The sequence below is a fragment of the Poromitra crassiceps genome (assembly GCF_964638095.1).
Source record: "Poromitra crassiceps genome assembly, chromosome: 21".
NCBI classification, from domain to species: domain Eukaryota; kingdom Metazoa; phylum Chordata; class Actinopteri; order Beryciformes; family Melamphaidae; genus Poromitra; species Poromitra crassiceps.
The window spans coordinates 27061546-27078981 of NC_139638.1; the positions used below are offsets into that span (position 1 = coordinate 27061546).

Here is a 17436-nt window from a genome sequence, read left to right on the forward strand (position 1 = left end):
TGACTCCGTCACTCGTTTAGGCTCTTTGTTTTATCATCTGTTGTCTGCAGCTCCTGGGTCCATTTGGTCAGGATGCGTTTCAGATTTACAATTTTGTTTTATAACCGCCTTTTGTCTCACTAGGCGTCTCGTGCGCTCGATTTGCCCACCCTGCAGCTTGCCGAGCTGGCCCTGCAGCTCGCATGCGCAGCTTGGGCGCTGCGCGGCCTCACCCGCAGCTCGGCTGCTGCGTGGCCTCGCCTGCTCTATTGGCATGCACAGCGCACAATTGCTCAACTTTGCATCACTGATGACATCACAATGATGTCACACTGTCTGACATCATCAGTGCCTATCATAAGATGATTTTGCTCTTATGACTCACCTATGACATCATCAGTGGGACAAAAATTGAAACAGGACAGAGATTGCCAAGTTGCCCCATATATATATATATATATATATATATATATACATACGGTATATATATAATTAGGATCAGAAACATAGTTTAGATCTGTGAAGGTATCTCAAATGATCTATAGCTCAACCAAGGCATTTTCTCAATTACATTTATGTTGGAATACATTGGTTGTGTCAGTTGAATGGTCAAAGTCTGAATATGAATACCGTAAATTCCGGACTATAAGCCGCACCTTTTTTCCCGTTTTTTGGGCTTTTTTGGCCCCTGCGGCTTATATAACGGTGCGGCTTATCTATGGATTTAAAAAAAAAAAATCTCTCTTTTTTAGCACTCTTTCTAACTATAAAGCCACTTCTGTTTTAATTTCCTCTCTTGCCCTCTTTTCACCACACTGTATGACACTGTATGACACTGTATGACACTGTGTGCACTGTAAATAACAACACAGGTGGTGTTGTGTTATGTTGTTTTGTTGAAATGTTAATAAATGGGAGCATTACATATGGTAATTAAACATTAAAACACAAAAAAAAAAAAAAAATACCATTAAAACACCCGCGGCTTATAGTCCGGTGCGGCTTATATAAGAAAAAAATAGTCAACTTTGAAGGTGCGGCTTATACACCGGTGCGCCTTATAGTCCGGAATTTACGGTAATTCACTTCCTTGTCCAGGGGTTAGTTAGTTCTTGCTTCAAAAGAGCTTTGATTTCCCTTTATTTCCTGTTGTAAGAAAACTGAGGATAAATGTTTCCTTTGTGAGTATTGCAGTCTTGATATTTAGAGCATGTTATCGTATAATACTATGTAATAATAACAATATGCAATTAGGAGAAATTTGTCTTTGTTGCAAATATAGCACAGGAATTATATGTGTCTTATGTTATAATAGGTAAATACATTGCACATTCATAAAACAAAAAATATATAGATTTCTCTGTGGTATCGTGATACTTTGGCTGGTATATTATCGCAGGGTAAAATCTTAGTATCGTGACAACACTAGTAGCTCCACACAACAATAAGATTCAACATAAACATGTCTACATACCTCCACATTACAAAATAAACAAATTATTGGACATGATTCATCTCCAATAACGTTACTGAAGCAAATGGGGGTATGGATTAAAGTTTAATGGCGTAACGTTATAGAACCGACTGCTCAGAGCGAGCTCAGCAGCTGTGGCCGCTAACGATAAGCTAACTACTAACTAGCTTAGAAAAAGTAGCTTGAACACACCTTTATCTCAGGTACTACATTTTTGTCGTCTACTGACCAAAATCCAAAGTGCTTCCAAACAGGGCTTCTTCTTAGACTGGTCGGAGTGGAAATCACTCTCTTCTGCTGCCGCGTTTGTTTGTCAACCAGAACCGTCTTGTGAACTCTCTGCCATCATTTCAGCTTGACATCAATCAAAGTCAAAGTGGCTCCTGTCCGTCAGTGAGTGTAGTGGTAGTGGCCCTGGTCTCACGTGAGGCACACATTTTCATTTCATTTTTATATTTGAATATATATGAATATAGAATATTCTTTGACAGCCCTAATAATGCAAGACTACGTTAGTGGGATTAGGCAGTTTAATTGATAATTAACCGTGTGGTAATGCGTTGAATTGAGCTCAAAACATGTTGTCGCCCTGTCAAAGATATGCACTTGTTTTTTTTAACAGGCAAAATAGCTTAATTCAAATACTTGATGAATCCTTATCCAACACTTTGAACTTACATCTTATGTCTCTCCTCTTATTTAGAGCATTCCTCTTTGTATGTCTCTGTCTCTGGAGTTGTTTTCCTTTCTGTTTCTGTCTGCTGCGTGTGCGCACTTCGTCACATGGTGAAACGTAGGAGCGCTTGATGTGATGCGAGGGATGTCCCTAATGATTTGAACGTGCAGCAGAATCAGGAAGGAGATCACATAGAGCAGGGGTGTCCAAACCTTTTTGAATGGGGGCCAGATTAGATCATGGGAAAAATACCGGTGGGCCAGCTGCTTTTCGCATCATATATGGGTTATTAAAAACCAATCACATACAATACAATTGCACCGTAAGGATTTTGTTTACTATCTGAAAACATTAGTTCCGCCTGCAGTGTTCCTACTTGGTGCTTGTCTACAAACTGTATGATAGTCCTCTCGTCGTTAGGTGAGCGGATAAAAACGCAAAGTGAACTTGCTCGATTAACCAATACTGTGTGGAGGGCCACATATAGTATATTTTGAGAGACAAGCCAAGGGCAGCTTAAACTCGGTCCACGGACCGCAATTGGCCCCTGGGGCAGACTTTGGACATGAATCAAGATTGTGATTTTATTATGATTAATCATGTAGCCCTAGTGTGTGTGTGTGTGTGTGTAGTGAGGCACTCCCATACAGCCGCACTACAGCCGTACTGCCCGCAGCGGGTGCTGCGCAGTGTCGGGAGTTGGTCTGTCTGCATCCTAACAACACCCCCTGGCTGTTCTAAAACACTGCAAACCACGGCCTTGCAGGTCTTATTAAAACGGTTACTACACATGTACCTGTAAAATTAACACACAGCAACGACAAAAAATCAATAATTGATTGCTAACAAAATAATTCTACTGCCATGCAATGTAGTTCTTCAGTGACTTAGCAGAATGGTTGCTAGGCAACACACAGACGCAGCAGCGCAGACTAGTGCTGCTGATGTGATGAGGTAGTCACAGGTGTGTGTTTAGCAGTGGTCGCCTTCACCCGGTTAACAGTGGGTGTGTGGAGTGCAGGTGAGTAAAAAAACAGACCGACGAAAGCAAAGCATTGTCCAAATAACAACAAATATTGCTGTAAAAAAGTGTGATTTGCAACACAACAATAAACGATAGAGCATAGTGAGTTAATGAACATCATGGTATTTTCATCTTCTGTAGCTAGCCTGTCACTATACATATACTATTCCTATAGGAATTCCTTTGATTCCACTACTGTAATCATATTAAATGCTTTGTTTGACTTATTATTATTATTTTTTATATTTTATTTTCATATTTTAAATTTTTATAGAACGCAAACAAGACAAAACAGACAAACAGGCTCAGACACAGGGGAAAGAAAGGAAAAAACAAAACAACAAATATATTCAACATTCAACATTACAAAGTGGTGCCGCCAGCCACCTTACGGTGCTTATGTTCTTGTAAACGATATACCTGGGATTCTTTGACTTATTTCTGATAGTAGAATTTGCTGGTAGACTTCTCCTTAGTCTTCCTGACATTTTTATGAATCAGCTTACACAGGAGGCGAGGCATTATAAAGGCGCAACATTGCCGGCTTGAACAGGCTGTATAAAAGAGCTTGAATGAATATACCCAAGATTTACATCTGCAAATAAATTGCTGGGGGTGTCTTTGACATTTGGCATTACTACAACAGACCAGCTGTGTGTGCAAGAACACATTTTGATCCTGTATTCACCTTATTCACCACGCCCACTTTTTCTCTCTAAAGCGCAAATTATGCTCGAGCGAAATCGCCGGGTCGCCGCAGCTGGGCGTCCTATCGGCGCAGCTCGGCGGAGAGGGGGCGTGCAGCTCCTCGAAAATGTGACTCTGCGCCGTCTAGCGCCGTCAACTCCTTGTTGTGAGGAATGAGGAAATGCCATTTCCTCATTTACAGTGCTTGTCCCTCATCTAGCAAAGCCTTCTGCAGGCTCACCGGAATGAGTTTTGAAATGGAGGGACAATAAAATGTTCCCCCACCGACATGATTGCAAGTTCTTGGTAAACGACACGATAACGCTTTGGACGAGTTATGTTCGAGTACGCACAGTCTCGCTGTCGCCGCTCATCGGCGGCAAGGCTCCAAGTCGTGGCTGCGCAAAACCATGCCGGGCGCTTTAGTTAGACACAATTGTATTTGTTCTTCCGGTTCAGCGCTAGTTGGCGGCCAATTTCAAAACAAAACGTCACGAATGAAGTTTGACAACATTCAGAAGCTACACTGCGGCCAACTTCAGTTACATGTTCATAGCGTTACTGCTGCGAGGAGCCGATGGCTGTACCCGGTCAGCATTTAATGTTGGTTACAAAAGCACGTCGACAGTGTTTTCTTACTGCCAGTAAGCCTACAGTAGGGTTTGACAGATAGCTATAGTCCAACCGGTCAGCACAGCCAGCGCTCTGTCCTCGCTGCTCATTAAATATTTCCAAATAGGCGTTATTCTGATAAACTGGTCACATATTTGGAATGTTACGTTCTCATCCGAAAAAATATAAAAACTTTTTTGTGTTTGTGCTTAAAAACAGCTTTTTGGCAAATCTAAAAATTATTACGGTAGACTTCCGGGTCTAAACCGGAAAGACGATTACAAAATGACGTAATGCAGAAGCGTCCTTATATGGGCAAAGAATAAGGTGAATATACTTGGAAGAATTTCACAACAGCATCCTGAGCTTTCTGGAAAAACCCCTTGCGCTCCTATCCTGCTTCCACCCACTCTAACCGGTCCTTTCTTCATCCTTCCAGTGTTGAACCAACTCCCCCTGCCCTCTCCTCTGCCTGCCACCACTGCTAAGAGTCTGCTCTACAATGGGAGGATTTCTGAGGAGGTCAGCAGCCTGTTGGCATGCCGGGACGAGAACCTGGTGTCCCAGCTGGTACACAGCCTTAACCAGGTCTCCACCGAGCACATGTAAGTACCACTCTGCTCCCCCCCCACACACACACACCAGGTTGCAATACTCACTCACTTGATGACATCACTGATGACATCATCACTGACTGATGACATCACAATTGCTCGAAGTGACATAACCCCGATCGCCTCTCAAATTGGCCAAAACACTTATCAGGGGGTCTGGAATGAAACTAAATTTAAATGAAAAAAGCGGGCGGGCGGGCGGGGGGGGGGTGCATCTTTCAAACGTTGTCATCACTGGTCAGATGATGATCATCTTCTGCATGTTTTTGGTGGGGGTCCGTACCGATATTATATGGAGGTACCCCAGGGGAGCACGGGGAGAACATGCAAACTCCACACAGAAAGGGCCTTTTGACAAGATAGCCCCCACCAGTAGGCACTGCAGACATGGTGGCGGGGACACCCTCAGTGTCTCAAGTGGGAATTGAACCCAGGACCTTCTAGCTGTGAGGTGACAGCGCGACCACTGCGCCACCGTGCCCTGAGCTGCTTAGGTAACCTACAAGCAGGTCCTGAAGTACTCTCAAGAACGGCACCCGATTGCTGGTGGTGCAGATGATGGACAAGGGGTTGAATGTGAGATGTATTTAGGGACAAACAAGGTGAAAGGATCTTCCTGCCAAGAATTCCTCACCATGACAGAAATGATCCCTTCACCTTTGTCAGACCAGACGGCAGTTCCCAATCAGATTGGCTTTAGTTTCTCAGTTGCCACCAACCACCAACAAAGGTCAAGGTCAAGAGAATGACTGAGTTGGCATCTACCTACCTCAGCCAGTGTTTGCTCATAGCCAGCTCTACACAGCCTTCTCCAGCACAAAGCCAGCCAGCAGCATGAAAGTACTTAGTGAAGGTGATGAGGAGGGAATAACAAACATTAAACGTCGTCTATAAGGAGCTGCTCTAATCCTATAGTACAGGATTACAGCAGCTGCTTATAAACTAATGTTATAAACTAAATTAATCTTGTTTAACAACATTAATTTAGTTTTGGCAACATTTTAGGACAAGCTTCAGTTTGACTAGTTGAGACTCCACAAGGTTAAAAGTCTGCAAATAGCCATGGGCTTGAGTAAGAGTGGATTCACATGGGAATAGATGACAATGTCATCAGCAGCAAACATGGCTACCATCGGCTAGTTCAAGCTGACTTTAGACTGGACTTGTGCAAAGCGATGGAAATGCGAGCTGATTGAATGCATGGTAAGGGCTGCCTACATTCCAGGGTGAGGTGTGTAAATAGTCCTGACGTCTCTCTTCTCCTTGCATTCCAGAGAGCTGAAGGACAACCTGGGGAACGATGACCCAGAGGGCGACATGCCTGTGCTTCTGCAAGCGGTGTTGTCCAGGAACCCCAAAATCTTCAGGGAGAAAAGTATGAAACCCCAACACAGGGTTCAGGTTGTACGGAGGGGACAGTATGCCAACCCAACACAGGGTTCAGGTTGTACGGAGGGGACAGTATGCCAACCCAACCCAACACAGGGTTCAGGTTGTACGGAGGGGACAGTATGACAACCCAACACAGGGTTCAGGTTGTACGGAGGGGACAGTATGCCAACCCAACACAGGGTTCAGGTTGTACGGAGGGGACAGTATGCCAACCCAACACAGGGTTCAGGTTGTACGGAGGGGACAGTATGACAACCCAACACAGGGTTCAGGTTGTACGGAGGGGACAGTATGACAACCCAACACAGGGTTCAGGTTGTAAGGAGGGGACAGTATGACAACCCAACACAGGGTTGAGGTTGTAGGGAGTGGACAGTATGCCACCCCAACACAGGGTTCAGGTTGTACGGAGGGGACAGTATGACACCCCAACACAGGGTTCAGGTTGTACGGAGGGGACAGTATGCCAACCCAACACAGGGTTCAGGTTGTACGGAGGGGACAGTATGCCAACCCAACACAGGGTTCAGGTTGTACGGAGGGGACAGTATGACAACCCTACCCAACACGGGGTTCAGGTTGTACGGAGGGGACAGTATGCCACCTCAACACAGGGTTCAGGTTGTAAGGAGGGGACAGTATGCCAAACAAACACAGGGTTCAGGTTGGGGACAATATTCAGGTTGTAAGGGGTTGAGAGTATGCCATTGCCACCTCAACACAGGGTTCAGGTTGTACAGAGGGGACAGTATGACAACTCAACACAGGGTTCAGGGTGTAAGGAGGAGACATGGAGACATTGTCTTTGACTGCAGTGGAGCTCACTGCATGCCCCAACATTTTATCATGGCTGTGCTGTTATTTTTCACAGTCTCTAATTATTCTCCAGAGCATTTCCTGGGCCAGATGAATTTCTTGTGTCTAGTTTCACTACACTGTTGTGCTAATTTCATGTATATTTTAAAGTTGTTTTCTAGTCTACCAAGAACACATGCCTACATTCACACACACACACACACACACACATATTCATACACCGATGGCGGTAACACAGCCATCGGGAGCAATTTGGGATCTGGGGATTGAACCACCAACCTTCTGATTAGTGGACGACCCGCTCATACCTCCTGAGCCACGGCCGCGCCATACATAGTCGTTCAAGGTTCAAGGTTCAAGGTTATTAATTGTCCCAAAAGGGCAATTTGTGTTGCAGCAAGCATAAAACCCACATCATCTCACACATAAAAAAAAACAAAAACAATACAAGTAAACAGGGGTAGCAGTTTACAGTTCAAGTAGTCTAAGTGAACACCATAATAAGCCCTCAGCAGCACCACGGCATTTCAAGCTAATCGATGCTACAATAGTGCTATTGTATCTCAATGCTGCAAATACTGACTTTAATAATAAAGGTTGCAGACATTGTTATACCTCACAATCCCTGCTGTGCTGTCTCAGCTGGCAGTATGAGCTTTGTGCTTCTGGCCCAGTGATAATATGTCTCTCGCAAATCTACAGTAAGTTCTGACACTGCTCTCCTGTTCCAATCATGCGTTCCTTTATCGCAAAATAACTGGGATGTGGAGGCTAAATGACATCACATCCGTTTTGTTAGCGTTCCATTTGCAGAAAACTTGAGCTGGGAAGTTCACTGTTCATTGGTCAGATCCAGTCGCTAGCCAGGCTAGCCATTGTTAGCCATTGTTAGCAATAACAATTGACAACATGGCATTTCGCGGCATTTTGCGCATACAAACACTGCAGCCTCATGTCCACACAGATAGAAGTTAGGCAGTGCTGTGTGTACAGCTGATTTAATGAGACACAAACAAAACAGAAGTGCTAAACAATATCACTACGATTACTACTACTGTTGTTGCGCGGCGCAGCCATCTTGGATTTTTGAGGTTGGGGCTGCTGAGACTCCTACGAGTTTGGAATGGGAAATACCAGCTCTGATGACGTCACCGCCCAGCTCATGACCTTTGAAGTCGTAAGATTACCAGTCCCCAGTTATAAAGGAATGCACGACAAGTGTGCTCAACAAGGAAGAAGGCCATGTGCAAATTGTTCTTGTTTTTCTCCTGCAACTATAACCTTAATTTCTCTGAAGTCTAAATTGTTTTTGTGATTAATTACTTTATTTTTGTGTTGTATTGTTATCGCACAATGATTTTGATAGTATTAGTCACAATACCATACAATACTTCCCCCTCTAATGGTATTATATGCTGTGAGTTCAATTTGATTTTGTTCAAGTATACACTACGTAGTTTTTGTGACATGATTGTAGGCATTATTAATAGGGACAAATTAGCCAAAATATCTTAATTTCTCTTTATTTTTGTAAATTAAATGTAAACATTGCTGACTTGTTTGCTGTAGCGCACAGCTTTAACTTGGAATAACCTGGAAAATTCACAATTCCTTGTGAGGTGAATTTACATTCATACCACACTAGAAAGCAGGCTCAGTTCTGCCAGATTTCATTGCAGGCTTTTGGAAAACAGCCGTGTTCTGTTTAACCAGCTGTGGCATCAATGAGTTGTTGCCACAGCAGAAACATTGAATGGGAAAGCTTGCAGGTGTTACTTTCATTCATTTACGTGGTACTTTTTTTTTTCTCAATTCAAAATGTGTTTAAACATCTGCCTTGATATTATTAGCTGGCACTGGCTTAATAGCACTTGCCATTACTATTAAGCAGACATGGTTTCGTCAAGTGGAGCCTCAGTGCTTTTGATCTCCAGAGTGCCTCCTACAGGAGTGGAGTCTTCTTCACAAAAGTGAAAAATGAAAACTACTCCTCTGTAAAACAGTGGGGATTATTATACGCATCCATCAGGATTTACAGAATCGCTTCAGGGGGGCGAAAATGAAATCCGATCTCTTGAAAGCCCCTTCTCCTGGTTTGGAGGTTATTGAGTGTCGGGTGCTGGAGAATTGTATATGTTCATCTCCACCTAAGTTAGTATTTCATTCATCACTTTCTCTTCTCTTTATCTCGTAGATATAATGCAGCAGCCCATGATGCAGCAGTACAAGATGTCTCAGAACCCTGTGCATGGAAGTCCAGCATCCAACTATCAGCAAACCACTGTCCCACACAGCCCCTCTAGGTAGAGCAGGGGCAAAACATCAGGGGCCGGTTGCACCAAGTGGTCTTAACTATGCCTGGTCGTAACTCCTACGTCAGTCTTAGTTACGACCAGTCTTTAGAGTGGATTTACGCCTGTTGCACCAACAGGGCTTACCTCTGGTCTTAACTACGCTGGTCGTAGCAATGCGCGTCCATGTGAATTGCCCGGGGAATGCCCCCTGATTGGCCCACAAATGTGCCTCGCGCCGTCACCCACTACTGTATGTGCGTCACTACACCCTCCCTCCTCCCGTAGAAGCTCCGGGGGAAAATGGCGGCGGCGATTAGTGACAGGCAGTCTGAATGAAATTGAATGTAACGTTCCCAATTCTATGTATTAAATTCTAAAAAAACGACCCTCAACATTTGGGAAGGCTAAGCCACACAACTAGTTCGTTATAATCTAACGTCACGCTTCGATGGCGACGTTACGACGATGAGGACGGTAAAGGAGTCGGACTCAATTACAGCAGGTCTCCGCTGATAGACACGGAGATCTCTGTTACAGGCAGGCACCCTTACCTTAGACCCTTACGCCTCCTCCTGACCAGGCGTAAGAGTTACGCCTGGGCGTAGTGAAAAGAAGGCCCTAAGCCCTCTTGGTGCAACCGGCGTAGCTGTTAGGTCGTAAAGTTACGACCGGCGTAGCTTAAGACCAGTCGTAAGACCACTTGGTGCAACTGGCCCCAGATGTTGGAAGTTTCTATAAATCTACTAATACAGCCGAGCTGCCGGATACCTCCACACACCCATAACGATGCCATCTTCTCACCTTCCTCTTTTGCAGTCGCTTTGCCTCCCCGCAGTCTGGTTCAGGCACTCGCTTCGTGCCCCAGCAGAACAGCCCGGTACCGAGCCCGTACGCCCCTCAAAGCCCTGCTAGCTACATGCAGTACAATCACCCCCCCAGCTATTCTCAACACCAGATTCAACAAGGTGAGTACAACGTTAATGTGTCGAGAGCTGCCTGTTTACAGATGCATGAAACCTCCACATATCGGCAAACGTTAATGTTGAGGAAGGTCACAGAAAGGTTTTTGCGTCTTCTTCACCTCGTTGTCCATGGCTTCAAAACAGCTTCTCCCATCTGATGTTCTTGGTTTTGTCACCAACCACATGTTTTTGTTTGCATTGGTGGACTAGGAAGCAGAAAAAAACCTTCCACTTATTTACATGTTTAGGCCATGATTCTTCTTAAGCCGTGGTGACGAGGGAAACTTGCGTACTGATTTCAATGAAGGACTGCAGGGATGCAAGCTAGTCACCTAAGCTCACCTTTAGGTTACAGTCACCTTTTCAACCCAAAATAAGAGGGTTTCTGAGTGGTTTTATGTCTGCCCTGGTATCTCTCATGTTTTTCACTGACCATGACTTTGCATCTCTGGGTCTGTATCAGAGTATAGACATAAACAAAAATCATAATGCCACTGTGCCCAAATGTGAATTTCCTGGTCAATTCTTCAGCTGGTACACATTTCCCCTGACTACAAATGCACTGACTTAGCTGCAGAAAACCCAGTGGTGTAGTGGACCCTGGAGAAGTGGGGTAGACTGTAATTTATGCCCCCCAACCCCACCTACCCCCGCCATTTATTTAATTATTTATTAATTTATTTAGGCGGCCTGTCCAGCAAAGGATAAATGCTTTGTGTTAAACTGTGACATGTAAAACAACATTATTTGTCAAGGGGCAGTTTGCAAAATATTACTGGTCTTACACAGGCATAATGCATGAATATAAGATATATTGACGAGGCAATATGGTGTTTCAGTCAGAGATTAGTTTAATTTGTAATAAACATTCACCTGGTACTGTCAGCATGCATCTATTTTTTTCCCTTACATATTAGCAGACAATAGCAGAGAGGAATGACAAAGAATATTTCTCGTACTGTGGCAATGCATCCTTGTTCATGTTTCACCTTGGCTAGAAAGATCAGACATGTTCAGTAAGTACCAATATCCTCTTCCACACTTCAAAGCCAATTAGATATACTCAAAAATGCTCAGTCCTAAAACTGAAAATTAAATAACTAATTTATATTTCTAAAGTCAGACATATTCAGGAAGTTCATCTTAATATCATATCATCATCATTCAAAGAATTCAACAATATTAATTGGGGGATGCATTAAAGACTGTTTTCATGGAATTGTGTTGCTAGGGAACAGTTTGTAACCTAGCTCAGTGCTTCTCAAATGGGGCCCGGGGACCCCCAGGGGTCCGTGGCACTTTGCCAGGGGGTCCGCGAAAAGTTTTCAGGAAAATAAAAATAAAACAAAAGCTTCATAGTTATGCTGTACATCTAAAACGGTTCATGGATTACATTCTAATCTAACAAACCTATCAATTTAAAAGTCAAACACGTTACCATGGAAACAATTAAGCTTAGCCCAAAATCACAAATCAGAATGAGGGGGTCCCCAGTATATTTTGTATCTTGTAAGGGGTCCTTGGCTGAAAAACATTTGAGAACCTCTGACCTAGCTTATGTCCTGTCAGTTTTTGTACTAGCAAGCACTGTAACAGGAAGTAAGCTAGACTGTTTATGGTGGCCTAGTCTCACATAGTCAGACCCAACGTCGTCGATGTCAGCAAGCTTCCAGCGACGGAGGGTCTGAATCACAAGTCTCTGAATCACACGAGACTTCCGGCCGCTCCCAGCAGATAGCACGTGCTGTAGGCTGTGACGGAAGGAAGGATACATGACTTGGATTGAAATAATCGTAGTTTATCTCTATTGTCCGAACGGAATGATTTGGAGCAAAGAAGGCAGCCAAAGTTTTTTAGTCGGCGTGGTGGAGGTTTGAGCCATTTCAATAAAGTTTATTTTAGGGGTGCACCGATCACATTTTTTGCCACCAATTGCCGATCGCCTATGGGAAATATCTGCCCAACCGATCACCGATTACCGATCACCAATCACCGATCACGATATATAAACTCCTCAAAAAAAGTTTGGAAATGTTATTTTAGGTCGATTATTTCTCCCCTTTAATAATACCAATTGGCATTGCATTTTATATCGTTGGAAAGCCTGATTAGTGATAGGGCTTTTTTTTATTAAAAAATAAATAAATAATAATAATATAAAAAAAATATCGACAATCAGCCGAAATATCGGCAATCAGCCGATCGCATATTTGAGGTCAAAATCGGCCGATACAGATTGCTTGCCGATCGATCGGTGCACCCCTAGTTTATGTTTTCACCCGGGGTTTATTTAGCTGTTGCACACATTCTGAATGCACTGCCCATGAGGTCAGTGGTTGGTCAATTCATGTCTGTCATGTATGCTTTTTTTTTGGTCTTGGGAGGCGGGCGTTACTTTTGACAGTTGTGCTCCAGACGTACTGTAGATATCATCTGGCACTGCGAGACTAATGGTGGCCTGGCCTGCTGCCAAATGGGGACTCACTCTATGTGTTGTTTCCCCCATGACATCGTATAGCCCACCGAGATGACGTTACCATCGCTATTGACAGCTGAGCTGCTAGCACATGTAGCATAGGAAAGCAAAGGAAAGGACCCGCTCTACTCTGCCTCTGATTGGCTTACGTTACCCAACCAACCAACGCAGCCGCCCAGTACTACTGGGCAATCGAGCCGGAGTATGACGACCCATGCCTTTTAGGAAGAAAAGAGGGAAAAAAAATGCAGCCGCACTACTTGAATGGATGCGCATCAGAGGGGATTTAGAAGTGGGTAGACGCAATGCAGGCTGAAAAATAAGTGGGTAGACGCCGTCTACCTGCGTCTACCCTGCACTACACCACTGAGAAAACCTAAGAGTGGGTAAACCGAATGAGAAGCACTCTCCCCTCCCTCAGTAACTGTGATCAGTGTGCCCCTGAGCAAGGCACTTTAACCGCCAGCTACTCTAATGAAGCGGGTCAGTGGCGAACAGTAGAACACTCTGTGCTTGTGCTCGGTAGCGCCGCGCCAAAGCATCAGTTTGTAACTGTGAATGTGATCTGGGTGTGCTGCTGTTGAAACAAGATTAAGAGTCTTAACAGGCCTGCTGCAACATTGCATTTATAAGCATTGCTGTTGCAAATCTAACTCTGGTCTCCCGATTACGAGTCTGACTGCAATCTACAGTAACTCCCCCCTGTGCGCACTTTCACCCACCTGACCAAAAGTGGAGAACAGAGCTACCGACTGACATCGCGATCCTTAGAGCGCCCTGCTGTCATGGAGCAAAAACATGAAGGCGTGATTTGGTCTTGTCAACGTTTCTGTTGTATTGTTGGTTGCTTTGTTATGCAAATAGCGCTCTCTTGATGTTTTTACTCCGTTATAAAGTATTGAAACAGGATTAAGGCGTCCCTTCGTGGATGGCTGGGGTCGCCATTGTGGCCTTGCCTCCTAGCATGCGCTTTTCAAAATGTGAAACTAGCAATATATATATACTGTATATAAACCACCCCAGGGCAATGTATGTCTTTTAACATCATCACTTTTCACGCTTAGGATTAGTGGCCTCATTCAGGCCGATGCTGCGTGTCTCACTTTTCATTCAGCCTAGCATCTGGTGGGCTGAGAGGAGCAGCCTCGCTGCTGCTGCTGCTGCTGCTGCTGCTGTACAGCCGGACAATGAGGCCTGGGCTTACATCTGGCATCTAGGCTTGTGGTGACAGAACATGTCTGCCAGCTGGGAGTGTAAATAGAGTATATTTATATATAAATCATGAAATCATGGGCCCCAGTGCCCCAAGTAGATTGTTGTTGTGCATAGCGGTCTTATTATTTATTCTTTATTAGGATCCCCTTCACCTGATGCCTTAGTGGTTCTCAAATGGGGGTTCCAGGGGGTCCCGAGCCAAAAGGGGGGTCATTTATTTCCGCTATAATTCCATTCATAAGTAACACAATGACTATTTTGGTCGTGGGTTTTATACACTTTCTGTAATAAAACATCTACAAGCATCAATTTTATTATCACATGGGGGACCGTGGGACAAAATCCTATCAAATGGTCAAATGTTTGTCAGTTTAGGGGTCCTTCATGTGAAAAAATTTGAGAACCACTGCCATAGTAACCACTAGTCTTCCTGGGGACCACAGAAAATATTGCCGCAACAGTCGGCATTTCAAGAAATATGAGAAATCTGCTAAAAGTGCTAAACTCTTCTTGTTCAAGACGCAAGGATACAAGATGAGTTACAACATCCTAAGGCCAAAAAGCTTAGGAGGTACAAGGTTTATAAAAATCAATGTTTATACCGGCCAGTTGGCCTTTTCAGATGCTTTCTGAATGTATATTATTTATTTTATCTTCATGTGATGTGGATAGGTAAGGGATTCCACTCTATAATTGCCTTATATAAGAAGTGTGTCTGAGGAGAATTGCACTTGATCTAGGGGGAAACGACCCAAGCAAGCGGTTCTAATTTGATAATGATGAGCGCTGTTAGTAGTGTTGAGTATATTTGGTCTGAGAAGCACTGAGGTTCTTAACCATAATAATTGGATTCCACAAAACAAAAGATCAGGATACTTAATTTCAGTCTTTCTCAACCACGAGAGATATGTAGCCTATACGCATTAAATCTACATTTGTGTGAACGGGACAGATTATCACCCTTAGCTAGCTCTCCTTCTGTGAGCTGGAGCCCATTCAACTCTTCTTTGCTGTGGATAATAATGTAGCTGAACAGTGTTGCAGACTAGACAACACGGCCAATTATTCAACAACCCTAACTCAAGGTGCAGCATGTTAAATAAGAGACACGCTTTGTAGTCATTGCTAATGTCGTTTCCCTTCCTGATGACGATCTATCATTTATGTATTCTGAATTTCTGACTAAGGCAAGAATCCATCCAACATGAGTCCACAACATACATACACTGGGAGGAGGTGCACTCATGTCCATTCACAGAGCAAGAGTTACATTGTAACCATTGTCAGACTACTTATTTTTGGAGCAATTTTTATTAATTATTTTCTTTCTTCCACTGGTAGCTATGCATAGCCAGTAGAGATGCACCGATTGCGAAATTTTAGGCTGATATCGATGTTTAAAATAACAATTTAATTGGCCGATAGATAGCCGATACAGATTTTTGCACCTTTTTTTTTTTAACAGGGAAACAAATCTTCATTATAAACAAATAACTGATCTGTTTTAAAGTCTTTTGAGCCCTTCATCACACTATCGTTGAATGAGCACAAGGTCAATCATACTATAATGTAATTATGAAACAAATTATGAGACCCAACTGATCAAATTTCAGCCACTGCAATTGTTGAGCGGCCAATATCGACCGATATATTGCTGCATCTATAATAGCCACTATGGTACTTTAGATCAACTCAGCTGGCTATGCTTTTTATGGTTTGCTAGCAAACAGCTACGAGCTGCTTGCATAATTAGCACTTTTACATTACTTCCATTTAAAGGCAAGTGACTTGAAGCAAGCTGACAATGGAGCAGCTGGTTTCATAACATCATTCTGTTGTCGCTTTACATTCTGCCAGTCTGCAGACATTGAGATTCAATCTGTCTCACTGCTGTGGGTGAATAGCTTGATGCTTCTGTCACCTATGATTTGTCGTGGTGGAGGAAGAGTAGTCGATAGAGAGAGAGAATGAACCTTTCCAGTGCAACACACATGAGCTTTACAAATTCTAAAAGTTCTTTGAAACAGCGGTTGATCAGTAAACACTTTATGTATATTTCCCTTTGGATTAAATGAAATACCTCGTAAGTGTAAAGGGAACAGTTCTCTATGCTCTTTATTCAAACCACCTTATCCAAGTGACCAATTAAATGTTTATCCCGCACAAATAAAACAGAGATTTTATTTTGCTGTCTGTTTTAGTTGCTAGCCCCTTGGTTTCTGGAGGTGTGAGGAATATCCATGACAACAAGGTCTCTGGACAACTCCCAAGCAACTCGTCCAATCACAACACGAGACCGGGCTCCAATGAAGACTACATGAACATGGTGCAGAGATTGGGAAATGAGGTAATATTGAGAAGCAAGGTATGAATTCCACCTGAATTTTCTCAACAGATACTGACACTAAAAGGTTAACTGGAGATGTCTTATTTTCAGCAGGAGAGTGACCCTTCCCTGAGGCCTGCTTCATTCCCAGTTCGATCGCCACAGTCTGTCTGTTCCCCTGCTGAGAGTGAAGGGACTGCAAAAAGTATGCTGCCTGAATGATAAGCAATTCTTCTCTGGAATCAACGATAACAAACCATTCTACAAATCCTTCTTTGTTGCGACGCTGTAGCGCTCACTCTCATGTTCTCGCATGTTCTTTGTGTTCCAGCAGGATCCAGGCCTCCTCTTATCGTGCAGTCTCCTCCACCCTATATGTCACCACACGATGCAGCTCCTGACCTGCTCCTCGCCACCGCGGACCGCAAGAAGAAGCAGAAGAAACTGACTAAAGAGGAAACTGAGCAGATGGACAGAGATGCCTTGTTGTATGACATTGTTAACTCTCCAGCTAAAGACTCTGCCAAGCTGACTTTAAAACTGTCCCGAGTGAAGTCTTCGGAGATGGACGAGTCCGGAGAACTCCCTCCTCCTCGGGCAGATGACCATTCTGACCACGATACTGATTTCATGAACAATAATCAGTTGTTCTCACGGACAGGCCAGGACTCAGCACACAGGCTAGGGGCTGGCGAGCAGGCAGGCTATCAACAGGGTCCTATTCGGCCAAATTCCAAGCAGTCTGCGCTCGTCAGTGGGGTTGTGTACGACGACGCTGAGATGGACGCGCTCGCTGAGATTGAGAGGATAGAACGTGAGTCAGCCAGCGAGAAGGAGCGATGCTCCAAAGAAGTTCAGGATAAAGGTGAATTTCTTATTATTTATATTT

The 17436-nt window shown here is 43.8% G+C and overlaps 1 protein-coding gene across 1 annotated transcript in view; it reads left to right on the forward strand.

Moving 5' to 3' along the window:
* LOC310795369 (nipped-B-like protein B) overlaps positions 1–17436 on the forward strand; it is a 49294-nt gene that overhangs the window by 2581 nt on the left and 29277 nt on the right. The window contains exons 3-9 of the mRNA XM_083657402.1: positions 4892–5057; positions 6341–6441; positions 9469–9577; positions 10385–10533; positions 16423–16568; positions 16659–16752; positions 16879–17412. Coding sequence (XP_083513528.1) covers positions 4892–5057; positions 6341–6441; positions 9469–9577; positions 10385–10533; positions 16423–16568; positions 16659–16752; positions 16879–17412 — 1299 coding nt within the window. The remainder of the gene's footprint in view (positions 1–4891; positions 5058–6340; positions 6442–9468; positions 9578–10384; positions 10534–16422; positions 16569–16658; positions 16753–16878; positions 17413–17436) is intronic.